Raw genomic sequence first — 26,517 nt, 5'->3', positions numbered from 1 at the left:
GGCCTTACACGTGCATGGCTGATGATTCCTGTACCAGACATAATTGTTAAAATTATTTTCTTAGACTTTGGCGTTATATCAATGTACGTGTTTCTGGAACTAGGTTGCCAGAAACTAAGCGCTTTTACATGACATATAGGTATCTATGCAAAAACTTGTATCACTTGAGCTATACAGCGTAGCAAGTAAGAAATGTAACTAGTTGGGAGGGACATGTATCTTAGGACATATTTATTTCAATGATGAATGATTCGACAGACAGTTTCGTGGTGTAATACCACTATTTCGGGAGCCAGTCGCCTACACATATAAAAAATATTTCGGAATGATACGAAGTAGTCCCAATATTGCACCCTATCATTCTCATAGTTAAGCCTAGTAGAGATATACAAACTTAGTATCCTCTTAAAACTAAAGGAATCAGCAGCAGGCTTAAAACTTCAATTTCTTTTATAAGTGTACATTAAAATCATTCTGAACAAAAATATAGGCCCTTGATATGGCTAAATTTAAAAAAGAAAGTAGTGATTCATTTAAGCAATTGGCTACTTTCATTTTACAACTCGTTCTTAGAAGGCTCGTGAGGTATGTTGAAATTTTTGTGAGAGTTAAGGTATATGGTGTCCATCATGGAACCCCTCTTGTACCATCTGTAAAATTTGCTATGCGCCTTATAAATAGCTGGATTTAACATCGAAAGTAATGGGGACAGAAAAATGGTGCTATTACATCCAGTTGTTCAATTATGCAGTATGTCGGAGATTTTTACGTTTATCCATTAAGGTGTTTCATGTAAACTGACATCGAACCTGAATATTGCGCGAACTGGAACACTGCTACGATGCATCATGAATGTCGGTGGTTCTTTTTTTTAATGTCCTTCGTAGTCGGACGGTTTATTTTAAAAATAAATCAAAAGAGTTCAATGTTATATTAACCATTTACAACAATAAGTTTGTGTAAAGATACGTTTGAATTCGACCCCCAAACTTTCCTTTTATACCCAATTTTAGCAATTTGACGATTATTTGAGGCCTAAGAATCCAAATGATCGATATAAATTGATTCAGTACATGGGTACTTTGCTTAATGCTTTAAACTGTAGTTCATGTGAACATGTTTGAATTATATCTCTTATAGGTTAAGAATTTGTTTGGTTAAGGCATGTTTTCAATTGACACTGGTTCAAAATGCATTGGAACTGAGATGGGTTGAATAACACAAAAAGATGCCTTATTGAAATTTTATTCGGGGTTCAAGTAGACAGAGGTCACTGTTTCTCCTTAACATAACTAAATATTCTTTTAAGGTGTCATCTAATGTATACATTTTTAAGTCCGCGGCAACAGACAGTGATATCATCATTTGTTATCTCTATTACATTTTGTTCTCATTGGTACTAAAATTATATTTTTTAGTATTTAAATTTTTGTTTAATAAATATCATGATTGAACAGCAAATAGATCGAACAGTGTATAACAGTGCTTTGATAATTATTCAATAGAATATGGCACAATAAAGTGGTAAAAGGACTTGATGTTACACTTGGTGGAAGTAAAAGATCATACTCAAACAGGTATAGCGTGGTACTTCGTCAGTTCGGCGGAAATAAATATTTTAAGCAGCAATATCTAAGGTACTAACGAGTTGAATGTTGGACTGAACAAGCGTCGTGAATACAAAAGAACAACAAACACAAAAGAAAACAAAGAAAGTACAGATAAAAAATAAAAAATCACGAATATTACTAAAACCAGCGGCAAGCAGTTCCGATTGGTTCCTGCTTCTTGCAAGACGTGTTAAAGGCTAGAAACAACTAATTCCACTTCTCATAGGTTTCTATGCTAATTTCACAATATTCAATGGCTTCTCTGGACTTTACCTTAACTTTAACCTGCAGAAGACTATATATCAGCATGATTCTACATATGTCAGCTAACAATCCTCAGATTATGGCATGTGGGGTTAGCAGACTTGCAGTGCAGTACTGGTCACCGGAAGTGAAGGGTCTATAAATAGCATGGGAAATCCCAGTGTTTCCACAAGATAGGGGTATATTCAGAAACCATTATGGAGATTAGGCTTCACATCACAAGAAGCCAAATCACCTATAAAATGTACAGAAATGTTTTCCCTTTCAGAAACTGTTTAATTTTTTTAAATAAGATGAGAACTTTTTTCACAGCGCTATGAGGAACAGGGGTAATTTCTGCGTAGGATTATTTTTGCGTACGTTCCAAATGCTCATTGGTTGAATTGGTGGTCTGTAACCTAAAGATTAGGAAGAGGATGAATAAATAATGCCATTTATTTAAATAGAACCCGTTGGTGATTTTAAAAACGTACGTACACTTCGTATATCGATCAATCAAGTCATAGTCACATCAATATAAGTTTATCAACGTTATCACGGTGAAAATTATTTATTTTGATCCGAAGAATTATATTCAGCCCCCCCCCCCCCAAATCAAATAATCAAATAGTAACTCCCTTTACTTGTCGGCTCTCAAGGCAGTGTAATATATAAAATCCCAGGACTCTCTTAAAATTAAATGTCATATCATGTTCAAACAGCAACAATTAAAAGTGGGTTCTTGCCTGTTAAACCCGGACCATTTCAGAATTATGTTGTGTAGGCTAGAAACCACTAATTCCACTTCTCATAGGCTTCTATGCAAATTTCACAATATTCAATGGCTTCTCTGGACTTTACCTTAACTTTAACCTGCAGAGGACTATATATCAGCATGATTCTACATATGTCAGCTAACAATCCTCAGATTATGGCATGTGGGGTTAGCAGACTTGCAGTGCTGTACTGGTCACCGGAAGTGAAGGGTCTATAAATAGCATGGGAAATCCCAGTGTCTTCACAAGATAGGGGTATATTTAGAAATCATTATGGAGATTAGGCTTCACATCACAAGAAACAAAATGCACCTATAAAATGTACAGAAATGTTTTTCCTTTCAGAAACTGTTTAATTTTTTAAAATAAGATGAGAACTTTTTTCACAGCACTATGAGGAAGATGGGTAATCTTATCCTGGTTCCCGGGACTACGTTCCAGGTATACTCTCTCACAGGTTCAAGGTAACGTCAAGTCCGTACCGGTCGTTATATTTGTATATGTGTAACATACTGAATATTGCCATCGGGAACCAGTCTAGGGTAGTCTCTGCGTAGGACTATTTTTGCGTACGTTTTAAATGCTCATTGGTTGAATTGGTGGTCTGTAACCTGTACGAAATGTGACTCGTTTCTGAATCCGAAATCAAACTTTTCTTTACACACAATTTTCGCGGGAAAATTTATTTCCGGTTGGAAGAAAGCGGTTAAAATGTAAACAAAGCTGCACCGATTTAAATTTTGACAGAACCATTACCTCAACTAAACGAAAATAAGCCAATGTAAATATAAATATAACAAGATAATATATATATGATCAATATGACCACCAATTTATTTCCGGTTGGAAGAAAGCGGTTAAAATGTAAACAAAGCTGCACCGATTTAAATTTTGACAGAACCATTACTTCAACTAAACGAAAATAAGCCAATGTAAATATAAATATAACAAGATAATATATATATGATCAATAAGTTATAATTTTGTATGGAGTAGGCACTTGCCTATACTCGGCGTCACATAAATAAGATACTGTTAAAATTTTAATAAAAATATCTTCTACGACTTCATTGACACCTACCTTGTTTAAATTGTCTTAAATGACTTGCTCATTCGTTTAGCCAAACGGCTTCTCCTTAAACATTGAATCGTTAAATTCCGGTGAGATTTTAATTCTCGGTCCCAATATTTACAAATTACAATTTACATTGTCAAAAGTCGGCCATGTTTACAGTGAACGGGTTGCCAGGAGATGTTATGTACGTTTAAATGGTTTGTCCAAGAACCGAAAAACCCAGAATGCATTTCAGCGTTAGTTCAAATATCTCAGATTTATTTTATGCAAACAACGTACAATACCGAGAAGTTGATCAAGCAGACAATTGTCACCAGAGTTCGACGGGAACTTTCTAACTTCCTTTGTAAACAAATTGTCCTGTAGAAACCAACATGGCGGATATTAGTATGGGATTTTCCTGTAAGGATTTGTTACGCCCAATTTATGCCAATAAGCAACTCGTTGGTACTAACATGTCATGCATATATGCGAACTATCTTCAGATGAAATAAAAGAGAGACAACTCTAGCGGTAAGTCCCGACGATTTAAAAAGTAGAGCGTCAATTCGAAAATGTGCTGTATGTGACGTCGAATATAATCCCATTTGGGATGCAGTGTCTGGAGCAATTTTCTGATTTGGCCGCCTACTGAATCCCTTATTAATGCTGCAAATTTCATTCTGGAAAATTGGAAAATTTTACCTCACCTTGGAACAGAACCTTTTACTTCACATTCTTCACTGGGCACACTCAAACAAGGTCGAGGCTCAATTCTATATACATTTTGCTCTTTGAATTATTTTGGTTTATGATGTTTATACTGCCATATTTCAGCAGATACAGCCAAAAGTTGTAGCGATATCGTTTCAGGTACCACTATTTTTGTTTATATTGAAAGTAGATCAAGTGCCTCAGTTTGAATACGAGATGAGTTATAGTCTGTTTCTTACTTTCACTTTGACAGTCCCTTACATGACACCGGGAGCAGACGCTGCTTCTGAATGGCATAAAAGGTTATAACGGAGTACTATTGCTATTTTTTGTGGGGGGGGGGTTATACTTTTATTTTAATGTGTTTTGTTTTGTTTTATTTTTAATGGGGTATTTTTCTTTGCTTATTTTTTAGATTAGCTTTGGGTAATTTATTTTTATTGGGGGTCTGTTTTTCTTGTGTTTTATTAGATAGGTCTCTTTGTTGTAACAAGGGGTCTCTATTTCATTTGTTATTTTTTTTTTAAGTTTTCATTATGTGCTTCAACAATTCTACTATTTTTTCAGTTTTTTGGGGTTTTTATATATTTTAATTTTTTTTGGGGAGGGGGAGGGGTAATTGTTATTTTTCAGTTGTCTGTTACACTTTCTTTTTGTTTTTGCTATATAATCCTTATTGTTCAGGTGTGACTGCTGGTTTTACATTGTAAATTTACATTGCCTGGTTATATTGGGGGGCTATATATATATATATATATTGCTATTTAAGCTAGTCGAACCATTGCAATCACTTAACATCTGTCATTATTGTCCATCAAAGTTTCTTCTTTAATACTGTCACTCTACTGGACAAATTAGAACTAAATTTGACATGAATTCTGTCTTGATCTGATGTGGAGATTTTTGATATGTAGGCAAACATTACTTAGAGTAATCAAAGGAACCAACTTAAAATGGAACAAAGGGATCAAACAGAGGTTTTTCTCGTATATTTCCTAAACCATTTTGTGTGAATCGAATATAGCCATGTTGACATTTTTGCCATTTATTGAAATTTTTTTTATAATTTTTAATGTTATTACTTCCGAAAAAAATTCTCCTCAGAAACTACTGGATAAAATTCAATGAAATTTGATTAATTGTTCCTTAGGTATGAGTGTTAGGAATTTTTATCCTAGAAAAAACTTGGCCACTTATACAAAAAAAAAGTTAGATGAGCAGTCCTCGACGTTAGCCACTAGCCCGAAGCCCGGGGCTAGTAAAATCAGCCTCAGGCTAGTACAGTTTAAATGTCCGTTGCCTGACCGGGCTAGTCAGATTCGAGTTGTGAAGGTGTAAGATTAAAGTGTTTCAATGACCTACAGTACGTTGTTGTGTTTACATTCTGTCCGAAATATAATTACAAAGTTACGACAATGTCACTATTGTTTATTTTTGTCATTATTTACTTTCACGACCTTTTGTCCTTTCGTGTCAAATCATTCCGAGTTAAACCTGACAATATCTGAAAACGGGGCGTTAATTAAGAACAGCAATATGCCGCAACGTTTATTTTATGTTAGAGTTACAATGATTAAAAGTAACACTAAATAAAAACTAATCGATTTATATAATAAAATCTTTCACAAATACTTGTAGGACAACATAATATTTAGTTGTCAAATTAAAATTACCATGGTTCTTATTTTGCTTTGAGGGTCGTTGTTGTTTGTCGATAGTTTTCCGTATTGAAATTTTAGCGATGTCAATCGAACTTCTCGGATAATTTGCATGTCATTTTTTATTGATAAATTCTTTATTTTTTTTCAGAATTTTTCGGGCTATTAGTTTTGAGTTCGGGCTACCAAAAATTCAAACTTGCTAGCCCAAAGGGCTACTGGACAAAAAATTTGAAGGCAAGGACTGGATGAGCATTTCAGGCTCTTTATTGAGCTTCTACTGTAGTTGTCTTTATTGTTCTAAATTATTTTTTAGATTTCGGTCTTCATTATATTATACTAACATTAAAGGTCTGTATAGTTACTGATTGAAATATTCCTTACTTTTTGTACTTTTTTTTTTTTTTAGTTGTTACCCTATAAATCAACTTTATATCCCTGCAAACAAAAATGACCAAACTGTATTGTACTACCTTATGGCAAGTTTTTGGGAACCCTACATCTGAAAAAGTAGGATTTTCACCCTATAAACCACAATTTCTTGTGGAGGTTAAGGTGCACTGAGTTAGAAAATGTATTTGTGTCAAGAAATTTAGTTGTTTAGTGCAAATAAGTCTTTAGCAACCAAATTTTCTGAAGTTTCATCATTTCAAATGCAACGTCATAGAAGATATTCTTGTATATTCTTGCGATATGTACTATTCTAACCACTTTTAAGTAAAAAATGTTACTTCTTTAGCTTATAATAAATAAAATGGATAACTGGACACAATTTTTCTGTGCAAATAAGTATTGCAATGCAGAAAAAGTCAAAACATGCCTTTTAGTACCCATAAGTTTGCGAAAACTCCATGATTTTCTATACTTTCATCCTCATATGCTATTTTTGGGATATAAAAACCAATGATGAGATAAAATACATCAAATAAATATTGTTTTCAGTGCCCAGAGTGTGAAAAAAATCTGTGTCTTATTGTGTTTTCTCATTTTTGCCATGTATACAGCCTTTTTCATTATATAAATGCGTGTAGTAGAACAGAAGGCAGAATTATCCCTAATCTGGGGGAGCAGACCAAGTATTACATTTGTTCTAGAACCAATATCCTATGTTCAATTTTAATAAATCTGGTATTTTTAATTCCATGCTAATAGAGCTTTCCATAAATCACAAGACATAAACTAAAATTGTGAGAGAATGAATCGAAAAGGGTCTTATTATTTTTTACCTTTTACCTTGCATGCTTTCATCCTGTGGTAGTGTCTAAGTGCCTGATATTTTATAAAACATAGTAATTGGCTGTTAGTTTTGGAAAGGCTTCCCTGATTTTTACTAAAACTCAGTAATATTTTTTTTTCAGTATGTTACCATGGCTACTGGATTTTATAACAATAATCACTTAATAACTTATAAATGACTTGAACCTCCACACACCAAGGATTTCAAGAAAATGCACTTTTTTATGACAAAACAATAGAAATTTCTGTGTAGACTGCCTCAAAACAGCTTTCAACAAAATGAGACCAAATTTTCAGAAATGACCTAACTGTATTGTACTATCCAAGACTCTTGACAATATTTTCAGTATTGTTTTCTTCAATACCACTCACCCTAACAAGTTCTCGTCACCCATACTGTTCAAGGCTGTCTAAGTCATCTCTTAACTTGACATGTTCTGCGCTGAGGTGGTTAATTTGTTGTTCATATGACTTAAAAGCACTTTTGATGGCTTTCTTAACCTCATGTTTGATAGTTTGTACCAGTGTGGACTGAATTTCTTGATGTATGACAGTTTTTACTTCATCTATTATAGTTTGTAGTTCAGTCTGTTGTAGGAGGAGGTGAACTGTAGGAAAGATGAGGTTGGTGAGACGGACTGAAAGGTTTGAGACCTGGTGTGCATGTCCATTTGAGAGTTCTCAAATGGCAGATGTGAGGTTTCAGATGAGGACATTGTACAAGCTTTTTTAAAATGGTGTTGATCTTCAGGTGATGGTGTGAGGTTACTGAATTTTCTCAATCTAGCATCTGGGGTTAACATTGACATGGAAGTTTTTGTGGACAGCAACGACAATTATTAAGGATTTGTTTACATACGTTGACATTCTAGTTTTTTACTGGAGAGCTATTCATTGGACTGAGCTTTACTCATGACGATGAACATTCAAATTTTATGAAGTTCTTTTCTCTTTAATTACATCTTCCAATAATCTTGCTTAGTTTGTAAATGTCTATACACACATTTCCACTAAGATCTGTTTCTTAAGTCATTTTTGAAGATTTTTTTTAGGGCAAAAAATCCATGTCCTTTCAGCCTGAGAATGCGTCAAAACCCTATCAAAAAAAAAAAAATATGGAATGCTTCATGAATTTGCGTGTCATCCTTGCCAATTTTTGTCACCAATTTTCAGAAATTGGAGCCGACAAAAAGATTATTTCTTATAAGGTATGACAGTAAGTCCACTGATGAGTTATCTTTGTCAATTCATTAAAATAACTTTCATTCATGACATACATGTACCCCAGATTCACTCTTGCTGCACTATAAAGCAAGTTTTTAGCTGTAGCCTTAGCCAAGATCTTAAACCAACAGTCACTTTTCATATGCAAAACTATATAAAATACTACTCCAGAAGTAGGTGTTTTATTTTATCATGGGCTTAGTATTACTATATTCATGTAGTCCCTGATTTTAAAACAGGTTGACCTTTGTCCTATTAAATTTATCTTAAAATGTACAAGTTATTTACTTTTTTTATTTATAAATTTTCAACAAACTACCATGGCCCATTAACTGTGTCCCTATTTTCTTCTCTCTTGTTTTCTTATTCTCCTGCTTGATGTCTGAATATAACTATGAATTGACTAAATTTTGGTTAAGTACAAATGTATTCCTTCAGTATGTCCTTATTTACAGAACACTCAGGGACATTTGGTTCTCTAACACTCAAGTATCAGTGTTAGTCCATGAAACACTGTCAGTCAGGTTTTTTCTGGGTGAAATATGTCTGTTACACCCACCCTTCTGGGACATCGTATATTCTTGTTGATTGTGTGCGTAGAATCACTGACCTGGGTATGAAGTTCACCCAGCATGATGAAGTTTATCTCTTCGATCTCCGCGAACAGTATGGATGTTCATGCAGTGTACTCAAGTACCTGAGCTCCTGGGTCTCGGTCCCCCAAAATTCAATGGGGACCCCTGAAAGTCCAGGTGACTTGCGAAAATTTTCAATCTCATTTCCAAAATCTACATTATTATTACTATTACTCAACATGAAGTCAATTTACCCCATTTCATTGCTGAATCCAAGCTGTCGGCACAATAACATAGTGGTTGAGCCCAAGGAATTAAGGATCAATGATCAATTTGTTCTAAGAGTAATCAAGGGAACCAAGGTTATAGCGGTAATCATAAGAATGTAATCCTGGGACAAAGACCAGACGTGGAAAACAGACCTACACAACAAAGAACATGAAGTAACTAAAATCATGCATACAAAGTAACAAAAGCAAATGAGCAACTCAGACTCCACTAAAAACTGGGTTTCAAAGGGTTTTATTTAGAATTATTATAGTAATTACCAAAATAAAAACTGCAGAATTCAAAACCAAAACATAACTTTATACTTAATGAAAATATTTCTATCTGATATCTCCCACTCCTTGGACATGGCTGTAAATTAAAAATAGTACATCAACAAATGATTATGGCAAGCCATTGTGGAATTTATTCCCCTTTTATTGATATCAATAAATATTTATCAACATGTGCTTAAATGATTTATTAATATCAATAAATAGATGAATTATTAACATGTTGATAAATCATTTATTAATATCAATAAATAGAACGAATTATTAACGTGTTCTTAAATCTTGTTCCGGAAGACTTGTATACCGGGTAATATCCAGTGTTATTGTCATTTCGGTACTTATCAATTTCAGCACATGACAACGGTAAACGAGATACCTATTACATACACTATGTTTCGTTACCAAACGGGTCTGTGTGTATTCTGCTATATTATTCAGTATGGAATTGAAACAGCTTACTTCAAGACACGCAAAGGGGTGACCATCCATTTTTTTATTTACTGTTAGAATAAATCTTATAGTTACGGTTGAAGAGTCCCATTCCCTTGAAAAAGTAATTCACTTTAAGGGCATGACACGGCTTGGGTTTTGTTTTTGTTTTTTTTTTCTTCAAAATTTATGACCCACACACACATACACGCAATATATTTTTATATATTTATTTTTTTTGTTATATTTTTTTCTTAAATAAAAAAAAATGTCAATGCCACATAAAAAATCTATAACAGTACATTTCATGTATGTAGGGCATCATATACATGTGACAGGTTTTGTTGAATAAATTTGCTCTTTATTATGAAAATTGGGATTAAAAATAAATACTGATCGAGAAGACAAAAGTTCTAATATTTTCTTGTGTATGAATTCCACAAAACTTGAATTTTCTTATGAAGAAGAATAAATAAGAACTATCTTTGTATATATTTTCCAGAAGTGGTTCCCTTCTGAAAACACAAATGTATTATGACCAAGGTATAAAAGCTATGTGACCTAACATATTAGCACATGACAATTCACCTGGCTACCCATGAAACCTAATTACACCTTAAAACACGTGGAGTAGATACATACGTAAAAGTCGAAGAGCTTTTATCATTTTGTTTCATTTACTTCATGCTTTACTTTAATAGTGGTTATTATCAAATATATTATTCTGTTATTAAATCAGATATAGATTTTGTTTTAGCCACCGCTCCACATGATTGCATGCTCCTTTCTTACCGGTGTCCTTGTCCGTATTTATGCAAATTTTAAGTGGCTTAATCCAACATTTTTTTCCTCTAAAAAGTATATATTTTTCAAAACCTTATATTACATGTATGGAGATCCATAAAAATAAGATAGATATTCTTTTCTATTTTATTATGGGAATCTGTAGCCATGTTAACATAGTAAAAATATACATCAGTTTTCATAATTTTGGTTGCCTTCCTAAAATTAATTGTCAAAAAACAGGTTTTCTAAAATATCAGGCACTTAAAAACTGCCAGAAGAAGTAAGTTGGTATAGTATTAAAAAAATATATGTAAAAAAACAAATAAAAAGTGTATCTTTTTCTGCTCATTTGTTCATGATTTTAATTCTTAAAGTTCCTGCGAAATTTTGTATTTTTGAAAAACAGCCTGTTGGTGCAGGGTAGAGAATCCAATCCAGTGAGGACCTGAATCTTTCGGGATGGCTTTAAGCATGCATTTTACACATCTTCACCTTCACAAGTATTGCTTCTATTTATGTATGGTTGCTCTACTGCTCACAATCAATATTTCCACCAAGTATCACCTCATTTCTAAGTTTTACAAAATCAGACCGGGTCAGTTTTGTGTAAGAAATGGTGCACCTAAATCCCATTAGTACAGTACAGTGCAACCTTAAGGAGAAGGATTTTTTTTTACATAGAAATATTTTGTATTTCTTGGAAAGCTCTGTATATGAGGATTACAGAAATGCCAAATTTATTTATATTGAAGAATAGATATTGATTCAAGAGGGGATCTAATACTTGCCCACTTCCATGGATTCAGTGCATTTCTACCTTACACTTAGCTGTATGCATGTAGGTCATGAAATTGGCTATTTTTTTTTTAACTAAAATAAAAAAAAGACACTACCAACAAGAAAGTGGTGTCAGTTGATCACATAAAAGTATTATTCATGTTTAATTATAACCTAACAACTGGTTTTTGTACCTGAAATATGGCAATAAATGTCAAGACTACTACCTTTAAATTGTTGAGATAATAAGATGTTGACACTTAGTTTTCAAAATAAATACTATTAAACCCCAAATTATACTGTATTTATTTACAACCACTCTTTCTATGATGTCTATTTGCAATTTATTTTGACACCTCTCATATTCTTCCTACGCTTTTTTTGGGGGGGGGGGGGCACAATTGAATCACCACCGCCGTAAGTTTTTATGTTAATCCAACTAGATATATATCATATGCATTTCTTTCTTTCTTTTTTCTTTGTTGTTTTTATCAGATTTTCCATACTTTGCTTCTATTGTGTTATGAACAAATATTGAAATATATATCAAGCCAACAATACCAGCTTAGGATTTTTACCGGTTGCTCAAATGCTGAAGTTGAGTTTAACAGTTAGTTTAATTCTTTAATTAAGTAAAAAAGGTCCAAGGATAAAATCGCACAGATAACAAGGGACGTAATTATACACATTTTTGTAAAAAAAAAAAAAAAAAAAAAAAAATCGCAAGTTTTTTGCTACTTCTTCTTTCACTGAGCTTTTCAAGATCAAGTTCTAAGTATAATTTTCGGAGTGATGTAGTACGTCTTAGGATAGATATATGTGTCGCCTCTATTTGAATACTTTCTAGTAAGTTGGAATCTTGTAAAGTACAATTGTCCCAAACAGAGTCGGCTTACTTTTCAGTAGGTTGATTAAAGATAAACAAATGGTCAATAATGATTGACTATTTTGGCCGTTTGTGTGTTTTTATAGTGCATGGCTAATGTTCCTTTACTAGACACCATTGTTGAAATTATATTCTAAGACTTTATCGTTTATGGATATGTTAATGTACCTGTCTTTGGAACTATGTATACAGAAACTAAGAGATTTTTACATGACACATAGATATCTATGGAATAACGTGTAGCACTTGAGCAACTGAGAAATGCAGTTAGTTGAGACTATCATGTATCTAAGGATATTTGTTTCAATAATTGTGACTTAGATTGAATTTTTTTTTTAGATGTCCTTCGTTATCGGAAGGTGAATTTAAAAATAAAACAGAGGTCAGTATTAACCATTTATAACAATAACCCAAACTTTAAAATGAAAATGGGATTATCTTCGGACTCCTTTTTAATTGAATGATATGTAATAATGTCCACTTGAACCGACCAGACAGGTGTTTAAAGCATGCAAATTGGCCACCAGCCTGTTCTTAATGAAAACACGGCTTCTGCCCGTTTTTAGAATATTAATGACAAAAATACATGCAAACAATTTATTTACAATTCATAAAAGATACATTCAAATTTTTCTTTTAAAACTTGTAGTTACATTTGATACATGTACATGCTTTATCTTATATGCTCCATATTACTTAATTATCATCAACTTCAATGTTATTTTTAACTCAAGGAAACAACAATTTTGTTCATATTTTGATATACATTAACATTCCATAGTTTTTATCGTGTTGAAATTGCCATTCAGAGTCAGTTTACACTAGTCCTAAATTGGTCTATCCCCCAATCACAATGACTTCATGTAGGATGGATTTCAACTGCAAAGACTAGTACAGCCTAAAAATGTAAAACATAATAAAAATGATCATTTTCATTAATATATATACATGTAAATATAATGTTCATTGTAATTCAGTACATGCACTGGAGCATATTTCCAAAATTCAAAACTTATTCTGGAAAGATGATACAAGTATGTACAATAGACATATACAGTATGCTCAACATTTGTGGATATGATTGTTTGTTTTGCGCCAAAACACTTTTTTGCATGTACATCCATACTACTTGGAGAAGCTGATTCCAGTGTTTTTTTGACTGCTTAGTGACTTAAAATGTCTTATATGATTTTCTAATTCTTATCTTGTCTATTATTTTCTGTACACTTTAATTAGAGAAAGTAGGTGGTAAATGTATTCCATATCATTCCAAAAAGCTGTATTAAAGAAAATAGTGTATTTTTACCAAAACTTTTTGAAATTCTTACATTTTTATACTTAGAAGAAGGGAAAAACGTTGAAAAATGTACTAACTTCATTGCTGACTATTGTACGTGTGTGCTCCTTCTGGCTTATGTCACTAAATCATCTCCCCGAACTTATACTACGCTGCACAGCCCTCATCCTGAAATTTAAACAAGGATTTAACAGTTCCTTCATGTTTAAAATACTTGGGCTTGTGTTTGACTGAGAAGTACAATCTGAATATAATTTTACATATGCAGATAGTGTACATCAATCAATACAAATACATGTACATTGTACATACATGTATAGAACAAAAACAATAAAACACAAAACATTGATAATGTAATGTTGATAAAAACAAAAATATGACATTAATGTTTTATAGTAGTACAATGAGGTATCAAGTTTTTTTGCCCCCATCAAATGTCTCTAGAGAGTACCAGATTTCATTAAAAAAGCACATCAAAATTTTAATTCTAATGAATCTCTTTGCAACTGGGTCAATATTTTATCAAGTGGCAAAAAGTTGTGTGATAAATAATGGACACTTCTCAAATTTCTTTGAATTAGAAAGATGTCAATGTGACCCTCTCTCACCTTACTTGTTTATAATTGGAGTTGAACTGTTAGCTATGAAGGTGAAATTAACAAAAGGAGTACATTTGTACGTTTGGCTGACAGTAAAACTACACTAAGCCAACATGCAGTTGATACATTTTTATTTCTAGATGGTAGAGTTTCATCTTTAAGAGAATCACTAAAATGTTATTATTTTGATTTGATATCTGGGCTAAGAATGAACACCTCGAAGACTAAAGTGCTATGGGCAGGTAGTAAACAGTTTTCAAATTTGATCTTATGCCATGACATAAAACTTGATTGGTCATTTTCTAACTTTAGGTATCTTAGCCTAGATTGTTCATTATAAATAAGCCTTATGGTATTATTATACATGTAAGCTGACACTTCAGGGTAAAATCACTGTTGTGAGCCTTTTCTTTACAAAAGGTGAAGTAATTAGGAGTATCAAAGGATATTAACAATCCATTTTGGAAAGATGTGTTTTAATTTTTTTTTAAGCATGTTTTATTCAGAAATAGTTTGATTATAATAAATTACAAAACATAATAGTAAAAAGAAAAGGGTTCAGAAACAAGCAAAGCTTAAACAAAGTCCGTCTCCTTATAAAAATGACAATTTGGTTAGCACATGTTCTATTGCACGCTAACATGTTGAAGAATATAATATGTGGCGAGGAGAAAAAGTATTTAGGAAAAAGGGTGAAATGCATTAATAACGTGTTTTATGCTTTATCATTATCTAAACCAATACAATAAAAAATATCCAGTAGTACTTTAATATTTTGCATACAAAAAGTGACTAATGGTTTTAGATCCTAGAGCTTAAAACCTTCTTTATACATGTACATGCATCAAGAATGAATCTTGGATAGATGTATGAATGAAGGGGTTATTTTGATGAATTTACACAGGTAAATGTAACTCATCACTGGACTTGATACTGACCAAAAAAAACAAATTTTATGGCAACCATTTTGGCTTTAATTTCTGAAAATTGGCGACTAAAACTGGCAGCTGGTGATTTTTCTGGCGGCAGAATTTTGAAAGCCAGAGAAGCCTCTGATTGGTGGTCACCTTGTCTTCCTTACCACCATTTTTTTATATGAAACAAATGCCTGTGCTTAAAATTTCTCCCCTTCGCCCTTGACTTGTATATTGAACATTTTTAACCTTCGTTCAGCGTAAACAAGATCCAACATACCTGTATTAGGTTGATCAGCTTTGAGACTCACTGCCATACTTTGATTGTAATATTCTGCTTCTGACATAGTAAACAATAACAACTGAAACTTCACACTTAAAACTTAATGTTCCGTGCGCTTGCTTACCTTGTAAATGATAATAAGAATTACAAACACTTCTGATCACGATTAAAGAGCGTATGTAGTGCCCTCTTTATCAACATGTTATTAATTCAGCTATTTATTGATATCAATAAATGATTTAATAACATGTTAATAAATATTTATTAACATGTTAATAAATTGAACAATTTATTGATATCAATAATTAATTAGCAACATGTTGATATCAATATATTTATTAACATTTTAATAAATATGTAAGATTTATTGATATCAATAAATGAGGAATAAATTCCACAACAGCTTGCTGTAAATGATAAACATGTACTAAAAAAATTAATAGAATATACCAAATTTTTATTGACATGACTAAATTTTTATCCTTACTAGAGTGTTCCCAATAAACAGAGGATATATACAATGTTCACCTGAGAAACATATACATTGCATGCCTCATTGAATTTTACTACTATTGCAATATACATTTGTACAAACGGTCAGTGTTGGCTAGGTGGAATCTGTGTGACTGACTATGTCGATGTAACTCCAAGTTTCACTCAGGTTGGACTTAAGTGTTAAAGAACCATTCCACTCAGTGTATTGTAGATTTGGGGAATCCACTTTCTACTGTGAAAGTACTATTGGTTGTGGGGTACCAATTTTCGTGGGTGAGCCAGATCACAAAATTTAGTTCCCAACAAAAAGCAGATATCCCATTGATGTGTGTACTCAGTAACTTTAAACCTCAAAACCATGACTTCAAGAATCCACAAAGTTGTGTGTTTGCCCTAATCCACGAAAATTGGTATCCACGAATTATAGTACTTAAACAGTATTTGTTTACCAATTTTCCTACCAAAAAAATCACAAGGCCATTAGAAAAGTGTAAACATCCATTTTCTTTTATCAATTCTTGCATTTCATAGTGTTTTAGACACTTCCTGGAGGTATAATCACTGTTAATTGGATTTAGTACAAATGTACATTCTAACTACATGTATAAAGTAAATCTGTTTCTGAATGTATCATATGATTTAACAGGACTGTGAAGCTTGTATGTAGCCACATGCACATGGCCATGATTGTGTTTACATTTGACCAAATGATGTGAGTTTTGATTGGTTCAAAAATATATTTACATCTGACTGACACCTCTCACGAAAATTTATTTGAAGGGATGACAAATTAAATGAATAGTCACTTTCACCTGGTCTTATTACCTTTAATTGGCTTCAGTCTTAAATTTGCTATGATCAATTAACTCTGATCAGGTGTTATCATGCTTCAGGTATCAGTCTTCCATTCATTTTTCCATAGACTTCTATAGTGAAGTGCACATTTTTAAGATTTAAAAAAGAATATATTAATTGATTCAATAAAACTTTACTTATGTAGCATTTTTAAGGGCATGTAATAAATTTTCTGCAAAAAAAAAATAGGGTGTCCACAAAGATCAGAAAGAAAATTAGTCTTGAATTACATGTATAAATAGCCATTTTCTCTACTTTCACTTTCATTTTGCACTCGCCAAACCTACCTTTTTATGTTATAATGTTAAATTTTCTTAGCAAAGAGTTTGTCATCTTAAAGTGTTATGTTTGCTCTATTTAAAAGTCATAGTTCATATTTTTTGACAAAACATTAAGAGACAAAAAGAAAACACTATTTTTATACCCTCCATATCTTGACGTACATGTACACTCGCTCAGGGATATGAAATGGAAGACTGGTACCTTGATAGGAGGAGATGCCTGCTGTTGACAAACTTCCTGTCAATTTTAATATACAAAACCTAGGCCCAAAGAAAATTGCCAGCTGGTTATTTTTGTTGCCAGATCAAATAAAAAATCGCGAATTGCAACATTTGGGAAGCCTAGTGTTATCCCTGGATTGTATTTTCATTAACTAGTATGAATTAAGTTCAATAAATTACACCAGAATTTACATAATAATTAAAATATCAAGCAAAGCTTACCCTTAAATGTATAGAAGTTTGTCTAAAATTTATCAAATTGACCACTTGAGAAAGCCTTGTCAATGCAATCTCTATTCAAGTTTTAAAATGTAGTAAAAACACCTAATAGGCATACTGTTCAAAGACCCACTTGTTATTTGATCAGAACTCCTAGGACATTTAAAAAAAAAAAAAAACTCTACTTCCGATTTTGTAGAACAAAGCATTCTTTGCCGATCCTGAACTGTTTGACCTATAAATTTACAAATATTTGGTACATCTTTCATGGGCTCCCACAGATAAAATTACTATGTATCTTAAATCAAATCAAGCTAAAAATGGTAAATGACTTGAAATCCATTTTATTTGAGAGGGGGCCTACCAAATGCTTTGCTCACACTTACGGCAAATGCCTTCCTCATACAATGTATTATTTATGATGTCAAATTTTGAAACATGCTATTCTTGTGGACTCTGCGTTATGGAATCAATAGAGTCAACTCCTAGTGGTTTAGTTGTTCTGTTAAAATTGAACATGTCATGTCTAATGAGAAAAAAAAACTGAGTAGAGAAGTAATTACATACACATATAAGACTAGGCAGGTATTTCTTATTCTTCAAGTGCTTTTTCGTCCATTTAGAGTGATGGCATCCACCAGAACAAGGTCACAGACTAACAGGGTGTTCTTACTGTCTGGTTTAGACGTACAAGAGAGGAAAAGCATTGGTAAATTAATCACTGAACTTGGTGGATTGTATTTAAATTCTGATGTAAGTAGATTTACTTATATAACTTTAATACAAGAAAATGCTGTGTTTTCCCTCCATTTTTTCAAACCATATAACTTATTACATTTGATGAATGATGGATTTTAAGTGAATTTGCATGTAGTTACATGTATACCCTGTAGAGATGATTTTTATTAGGGTGTAAAGGAATCACCTTATCCATCCATCTACCTTATAAGCACACTTTCTTGTAAACCTTTCAATGGATTTTAAACTAGGCATAGTACATATACTTTTGGAGATTTAGATGCATGTGACAGAACTCCAAATAAAGGGGGTAATTGAGTAATTACCTAATTGAAAATGGGCAAAAACCCTATTGTTTTGTCATCAAAAGAGTCTTTAAACCCAAAAGCAAAAAAAAATGAAACTTAATATAGGAAGATTTGAAGGCTGAATGATATTGTTCAAAGAAGCAATTTCTGATTAAGGACGAAGGAATAACAATATTTTGTAGGAGCTTTACTTTGTTTTTGTTCCTTGAAACAGAGCATTTTAATGTGCTTCATAAGACTAAACATGAAAAACTTAAATGTATGAACTGTATACTATCAATTATTCAATTCAATTTCATATCATATTGAAGGAGTGATATTTTGCTTAAGACATTTACAAGTATATTTTCACCCAATATAATTGAGAAATGATTTCACTCATCTGACCAATTGTTATCTGGAGTACTGAAGTGTAACAAGATAATTATTGCTGAATGTAAAGGAAGATAAAGAATCTTAAGGTTTTTTGTGGGATTATTGTATTCTAAATCTTGTAAGTGCACCTTCTGAATTGATTTATCAGATTTGCTGAAACTTGGGATATTGAAGGAAGATGAATACTGTTTGATGCCTGCATGGGCTGCAGTATGACCCAAGTAGAGGAATTTATTTGATTACAGTCAAGCCACTGAGGATATTTTTTCATGAATTTTTTTTGCAGTATTTCTTACTGGAGCTGCAGCATGATATCAGAGAGTGTAAGGGCAATATTTGTCTCTATTATACAACAATTTTCTGTTTAGTAGCTATAGGCAACCGTCTTTGAGTTTAATTTTTCCATGAAAGACCTTGGGCATATGCGTCTTGTGGACACACTCATTTTTTTGTAGGAATGGGCAATATACATTCCTTTTAGGAACTTACTGATTTATTAGGGACTTTAATATAATACCGGTATACAAAATGAACAGTTCAATGTTTGTATTGCAGAGTTTTAGACAAAACTGCACACACGTCATCTGTGGTAAACTGAGTCGTAGTGAGAAATTTCTTGGGGCCTGTTCAATGGGTAAATGGGTTCTTCACCCAGATTACATAAAACAGTCAGTGAAATATAAATCTTGGTTACAAGAGGAACTCTTTGAATGGAGCAATTATGATGAACCTAATTTACCCATTGATTTGAAAAGTGCAGGAAGTAGATGGCGTTTCAACTATGAAGTTTTCCAGACTTTCCCGTTTTCGGGTTGGAATGTTGCTGTTGTTGTCTCTGGTGCAAAGAAATGTTCTGTTTACAGAAGGTACAAAATGATACTATACTTTCATTTATATTTATGTTTATCAATTTTCAAAGTTTCAAAGTTCAAAAAACATTTCATCAGATACTCAGGGATCATGCTCCGCTTCTCCACTGTTGCGAATTAGTGATTTTTAGCTAACAAGGCCTTTGGCTATCACTTTGTGTCCATTGTTGTAAACGTTTTCAACCTTCTTCTACTCTGAAACCATTGAGGCAATAACAATCAAACTTGGCGTGAACGTTCCTTAGGGTATCCTCTATAGAACTGAAGTGAGGATTTTTGATTTGCTAAATATCATGGCCACAATTACTGAAAATAAACCATAGGGATAAAATAGTAGATTTATACAAATAACTCAAGAATGGTTCATTTTAGCCAAATTCTGACCAGGTAAAGTATTAAGCATGGTGAGATCTATCTGTGGTGAAAATTGCGTGTAAATCTTTTTAGCCATGTTAGAGTTATTGCCCTATTTCTTTCAAAAATCTTCTCCTCGGACCCTACCTGACCAATTAGACCCAAACTTGGTATAAATGTTCCTTAGGGTGTTCTGCATAGGGATTTTGATTTGTTGAAAAAACATGGCCACTGTTACTAAAAATAGAACATAGGGGTCAGACAAAGTTTTTCGCATATATTTCCAAAACGATTGGGTAAGGCCAAATTCTGAGGAAGTTAAAGTGGTAAGCATGATGAGATCTATCAGTGGTCAAATTTTGTTTTAATCTGTGAAGCCATGTTGAAGATATTGGCCTTTTTTAAAAAAAAATTTTCGTTATTTTTAATGTTATTACTTTAAAAAAAAAGTTCTCTTTAGAAACTACTTTTCAGAAATAATAAAAGGGACAACTTTAACATCTTAAATTTTGGTTCTGCTTGATTGAACAAGATGACCACCAGAGACCATTTAGGCTTTAAATGATCAAATGATATGACCACATGATTTCCAGGTAGGGATTCAGGCTCTCTAGAGCCCTTGTTTATTTAAGTGTTAACTACATCATCAATAATTTGCCTTGTTATAGTTATTCTGAATATTTTCTTCAGACTACTGGCTTCTGGAGGAGCAAAAGTATTTAACCTGAAACTACCAGTAAATGATATTTCTAAGGTTGCCAGCATCTTGACCTACATTTTTGTAAATGAGAGGAATGCATCAAATGTCCTTCACCTTGTGGAGTATGGAGTTTTGTGTCTAAGGCCTGAGTATATTGGAGATTATTTGGTGAAAGTAACTAGATAATTTATTATTTTAGTTATCCCTTGACCTGAATTATCTTTAGAAAAAAATTTAATTGTGCCATTTAAAACTTACATTCATTTATGATATGACCATTTGAAATTATGTTTTAAACACAATTTTGAACGGTCATACTATAAATGAATTTCAAGTTGGTAGGAAATTTTAGTTTTATCAAAATGCATCACATGGATATTGCTCATTCATTTACATTCCCATTAAAGTACTTTTCTGTCTAAGAATCGGGCTAAATGTATATAATGTGTGCCACATGAAGGAAAAAAATGTAGAGATTTTATTGCATTAACCAATTAATTATACATGATAACCACCAGATGTGCCAACCATTGCCTGTTTCTTACACAGAATGGCACTTAAACATATCTCTATGATAATGAAACTCACAAACATCAAGGATGATAACTTAGAAAGAGTGAGTAACAAAAATATGATCATGAGTGGACGGTGCTAAGATTTAACAAATTATTTGCATGAGTTAAAATTTTAAGCATTCTCTGCACGAGGTAATCATATTATGATTATCCTATTTATTATACAGATTTTGACAATAACTATTTGTAATATTTAAATAAAGTTAGATTTGTGATTAGCAGATTGATTCCAAATCTTCAGCAATAACAAATAAAGTTAATGCAGAAGAGAAAAAGCATGGTGATGTTTTGGCGGGAATCATTTTGATAATTCACTGCTATCAACATTTAGAATTATCATATATATTTACAATACAGGTACTACACAATTAGTAGGGCTTGTACATACTTGCATACAAAACATTAGGATTGACTGTACTTGAAAAAGTGGATCAGATAACTGTAAAGGTCATTTTAAACAGTTTAACTATCATAATGTAGTATGACAGTAAAATTGCATTGTAAGCATAGTTTTTATGAATACCTTGACACCTAAAACAGGCTCCTGTTAGTGATTGATAGTACCATTGCCACTACCAGAAACTTAAGCCATACTGGTTAACCCTCCCACATTATGGGAGATGCTCACAAAATCGATGAAAAATTTAGAATCAACTTCATGAATATGTAAGATGTGTTTGAGGTTTTTGGTTAAAATTGCTAAATTTTCTGTGAAAAATACTAAAACATTGAACTTTAACATTAAAAATTGTTTCGTGTGAAAATCTCCCACATAAGTCAAGACAGTGTCAATGAGAAAAAATCTTCCACATGAACTGTTCCAATGGTTGATAAGTATGACTTAATGTAGATCATGCCTATTACACGGAGCATATTTTTTTGTCATCGTGCCAATTCTTACAGATTATTATAGTTTCTATTTTAAACTAATATTGTTTGAAATGATGGAAAAATAATATATTGAAATTATTTTGAATGATTTTTATTTGCATAAAAATTTAAAATAGTAAAATCTAAAACATTATTTTTTATAAGCCTATTTTATGGGGAGATAATTGGCAGGAAAATTCATAGGGAATTTCAGTGTTTTGGTTTTTTTTTTCATATTGTGAGAAAAAGAGTTTGGTGACCCAAAATTTTTGTTTTTAAATATGAAAGAATGTTAGTTAAAGGGAAAGCCACCTTTGCATTAAGTTAGGCTCTTATGAAAAATCATACCCATGTAAATAAGAATAAATAAACTTTAATGCAAAATACGCTTTTATAAAATGCTCAAGGCTATGAAAAATTCGAAATCTTTGAAATATATGTGGATAGCCATCTTGCAGAACTCTCCTATCTGATGGAAGATCACAAGCAGACTTTATTGATATTTGCCAACAGCTTCCGATTAGCTTGTGACGTCACTAAGTCGGTTTGGTACTGATACAAGTACTGCATATAATATATAAACAAAGAATATTCTGTAAATATTTCTACAATCCTGTTTATCTAATCACCAAAACGTGCTGTCTTGTCAAGCTTACAATTATACAAATGATAAAAAAGAAATATTCAAAAAGTTTTTTGACCGGCAACACGAACATTCTTCAGAAGTAGCTAATATAAATTTTTCTCAGACATACTAGTTTCTGGCTCCGAATCCCGTTGTTCTTCAATGTTGTCTGACATTTGCTTACAAGTTGTGTCCCAATTTCTTCCTCTGCATATTTTCGTTTAAAATTGTATGGGAAAAGACCCAAATTTACGCTTTCTTCAGACATTGTAATCAATTACCTATTTACTTTCACTTTACAAACCCACTTTGTGACATCTCAGCTAAACTGATCATGGTGGCGTCCATAGGTGGGGGTAATTCAAATTCCCTAATTATAGATCACGATTAATTAGTTTAGAAAAGGAAATTATTTAGTTTCAGTTTAATTTTCATGAACATTTAACAGATTAGTTTCAATATTTATGGCTTACACAATAACATAGTCTTCTCCTTTAAGTGTTCTTTACATAATTTTTTTAGAAATTTTATCTACCAGTTTTTTAAGAAGTTAGATATTGAAAACTCCCTAAAGAATTCATATAAAATGTAGTAAAATATTGGCTTTAATAAGGCTCAATTATCTCAAAATCAAGTTTTGTGGCTTTTGTTTTTTTACATTTAAATTACTAAGTATGTTCGTTCTGGGTCATCTTTGAGAAATACTAGTAAAATTTATCTCCTAGAAATATGAGTTGAACTGCATCATGTATATCAAATAAAACTTACATGTATATAGGCATTATGTTATTTTAAATGATAGTTATTTTAATTGAACAGGATCCAACCCCAGACCCTATGGATTATTTAGTACGGCCAAATACATCAGGAGTTGATGTAGATACTACAGTCATGGATATTAACTTGAGCCTACAAGATTGTACCTCAACACTTGACTACAGTGAAACTGGTAGTTATGTTTGTGAAATTCTCCATAGTTAGTATGGAATTTTAATGCAAATTGCTTATTAGGGTTAGTGAGTCTGAATGCAAAGCTCTGTTTATAAAGTGCAGAGAATCATTAAGTTCAAGATCATGACATGCAGACAGATAGAATTTTAGAATTTTTTGGGAAACGAGTTTTCAATTTTTTTCTTTCTCATGCAAGCATTATCTAAATGTCAAGAGGCCATGTGTGCCATGTGTCTGTTGGATCCCTGTGATACTTCAGATGTAACATTTCTAATGCAGACAGCGATGACATCCATTGAAGAATATACAATGATATCAATTAAGTGGTTTTATGGCTTTACAGGAAATATTTATTCTGTTTCAGGAACTGATGACTTCATGGGCTTTCTGCCCTTAAGTCAGTCAGACCAGTCTGATATTTCTGCTTGGAATGCAAGTAGAGATTTAGACATTTTGTCTTCCCAGTCATATTTAACCAATACTCCAGATAGTGGAAGGCTTACTGGACACAGTTTTTTGTCTGCTCAGTCATCAAAGAATAGTACTCCTGATATTAGATCGTATACAAGGGTCACCAGAAATAGTTCAACTGTGCCTTCTGCTCATTCATCTAGAAGTAATACTTCAGACATAGAATCAGTTTCAAGGGTTACCAGACACTCTCAGAAAATGTCTTCAGCTCAATCATCAAAAAGCAATACTCCTGATTATGTAGCAGTGGGATCAAAAAGAAGTTTAACATCTTTGTCAAATAATAGTTCACAGGAAGTTCAGAAAAGAGTTACAAGAAAGACTTTAAGGATGTCTACACAATCATTTAAGAATAATGCACGGGAGAGTTATTGTGTAGAAAATGACAGTGAAGAAAGCATTAATGTGCCTTTTACTGAAACTGAAATGGAGATCAAAATTGGCCAGCATAGCCCCAAATTTTCATCTAGTCTATCATCAAGAAGTGATACACCTGATGAACTTACTAAAAGAATTACTAGACAAAGTTCGAACATTTCATCTACTCAGTCTTCTGAAAGCAATACCCCAGAAAAAGAGACAACTCTGGAAACAAATGGGAAATGTTTACTTAAGTCAGACAAGACAGAAACTAATAGTGCTACCCCAACAAATGAATCAGCCAGAAGAGTTGTTAGAAAAAGTAAGCATCAGTTAGTAGCCCAGCATTCAGGATTGATGACACCTGATACAGAAACCCGATGGTTGAGTAACCAGAACTCTATTAATATTCCTGAAGAAGTTTCTGATACTCCAATAAGTCATAAGACCTCTGTTTTGGTAGGATCGATATTGGAAGGTATACAAGTACAATACAATCCTGATAGCCTGGACCAAAAGGCCAGCATTGAAACATCTACACCTATTGGTTCTGCTTCAATTTCAAATGAGAGTAATACTTTAGAAGCATTCAGTGAATATGTGGAAAATATAAGAAAGGTTACACCTAGAAATAGTCTAAGACTTAGAAAGGAGAGACTCACAAGGTCAAAATTTTATACTGAAAATTCCACAAAGACATCTGGAAATATGAAAATAACAATTCTCAAAACTAGCAATGCAAATGAAGATTCCTCAGCTGTTGTGTCTGAAAAGATATCTCCGATAAGTCATTTAGTTCTTAAACAAGAAAAAGTGGGAAACATAGACAACTTAACTATAGAAAATAAAATGACTCCTGTGACTTTATCAACAAAACTGGAAGGAAGTATGACCAGAAAAATGGATAACAATAGTATTTCTGAACTACCCATTCAAAATTCAACTGAAAAGACCAACACAGTTGATTTCTCCAGTTCTATCAATTTAAATAAGACTTGTAGTGCTGATGCTAAGACTGGTAGTAACATATTGCATGAGAACTATGAACCAACTTTTAGAAATCAAAGTAAATTGGACCAGAAATCAGTTATACTAAGTTCAGATTCAAAATCAGAGGTAGAACTGGTAGATAGTAAAGTTTTGTCGGATAAGGAGAAATTCTTCCAGTCTAAAAATCAAAAACAGGTTGTGCAAACGAAAGTGGAAACAAAAAGTGCTAGGCTTATTGAACAAAACAAGAAAGACATATTTGATTGTAACAGGAAAGACAATATTGCTCATAATAGTATGGATCCTGTTAAGAATGTGTTAATTGATACTGAGAAGGACTGTTCCATAATAGATAATACTAAGCCAGGCTGTGTAAATGTTTCAGAGTCATTATCTTTGGCATCAAAGGTATCCACTAAGAGGAAAATACATGTCGAAGAAGGTGTTGGGGGAAATACTAAGAGAATTAAGGTAGTATTGAATTAGCCAAAACAATGGAGTAGTTTATTTATTTTGATGCATATGTTTTTTCTCAATGTACATTTAAGTTATACTACTATTCAACACACTTCAAGTTCTAGTTTCATCATATGCATTTTAGTGTTAAATGTAAATTGTACTATTTATAGTAATACATG

The 26,517-nt window shown here is 32.6% G+C and overlaps 1 protein-coding gene across 5 annotated transcripts in view; it reads left to right on the top strand.

Annotated features, from left to right (window-relative positions):
- The first annotated feature begins 3,289 nt into the window (after positions 1-3,289).
- The window catches only part of LOC148628493 (uncharacterized), a 41,694-nt gene continuing 18,466 nt past the window's right edge, over positions 3,290-26,517 (top strand). The window contains exons 1-7 of one of the 5 annotated variants that reach the window (XM_088588343.1): positions 3,290-3,410; positions 12,868-12,910; positions 18,317-18,446; positions 19,670-19,980; positions 21,028-21,211; positions 23,927-24,083; positions 24,423-26,350. In XM_088588343.1, coding sequence (XP_088444469.1) covers positions 18,321-18,446; positions 19,670-19,980; positions 21,028-21,211; positions 23,927-24,083; positions 24,423-26,350 — 2,706 coding nt within the window. In that variant the 5' untranslated portion in view covers positions 3,290-3,410; positions 12,868-12,910; positions 18,317-18,320. Of the gene's footprint in view, positions 3,411-3,459; positions 3,562-3,605; positions 4,218-12,867; positions 12,911-18,316; positions 18,447-19,669; positions 19,981-21,027; positions 21,212-23,926; positions 24,084-24,422; positions 26,351-26,517 lie in introns of those variants that run through there. The other 4 variants (XM_088588361.1, XM_088588323.1, XM_088588334.1 and 1 more) reach the window with 4 other exon arrangements.

Source organism: Perna viridis, chromosome 1, assembly GCF_037379345.1.
Source record: "Perna viridis isolate PV_CMFRI_1.1 ecotype Kerala chromosome 1, ASM3737934v1, whole genome shotgun sequence".
Classification (NCBI taxonomy): Eukaryota; Metazoa; Mollusca; class Bivalvia; order Mytilida; family Mytilidae; genus Perna; species Perna viridis.
The sequence above is the reverse complement of the archived record's forward strand: the minus strand, read 5'-3'. Positions and strand labels throughout refer to the sequence as shown.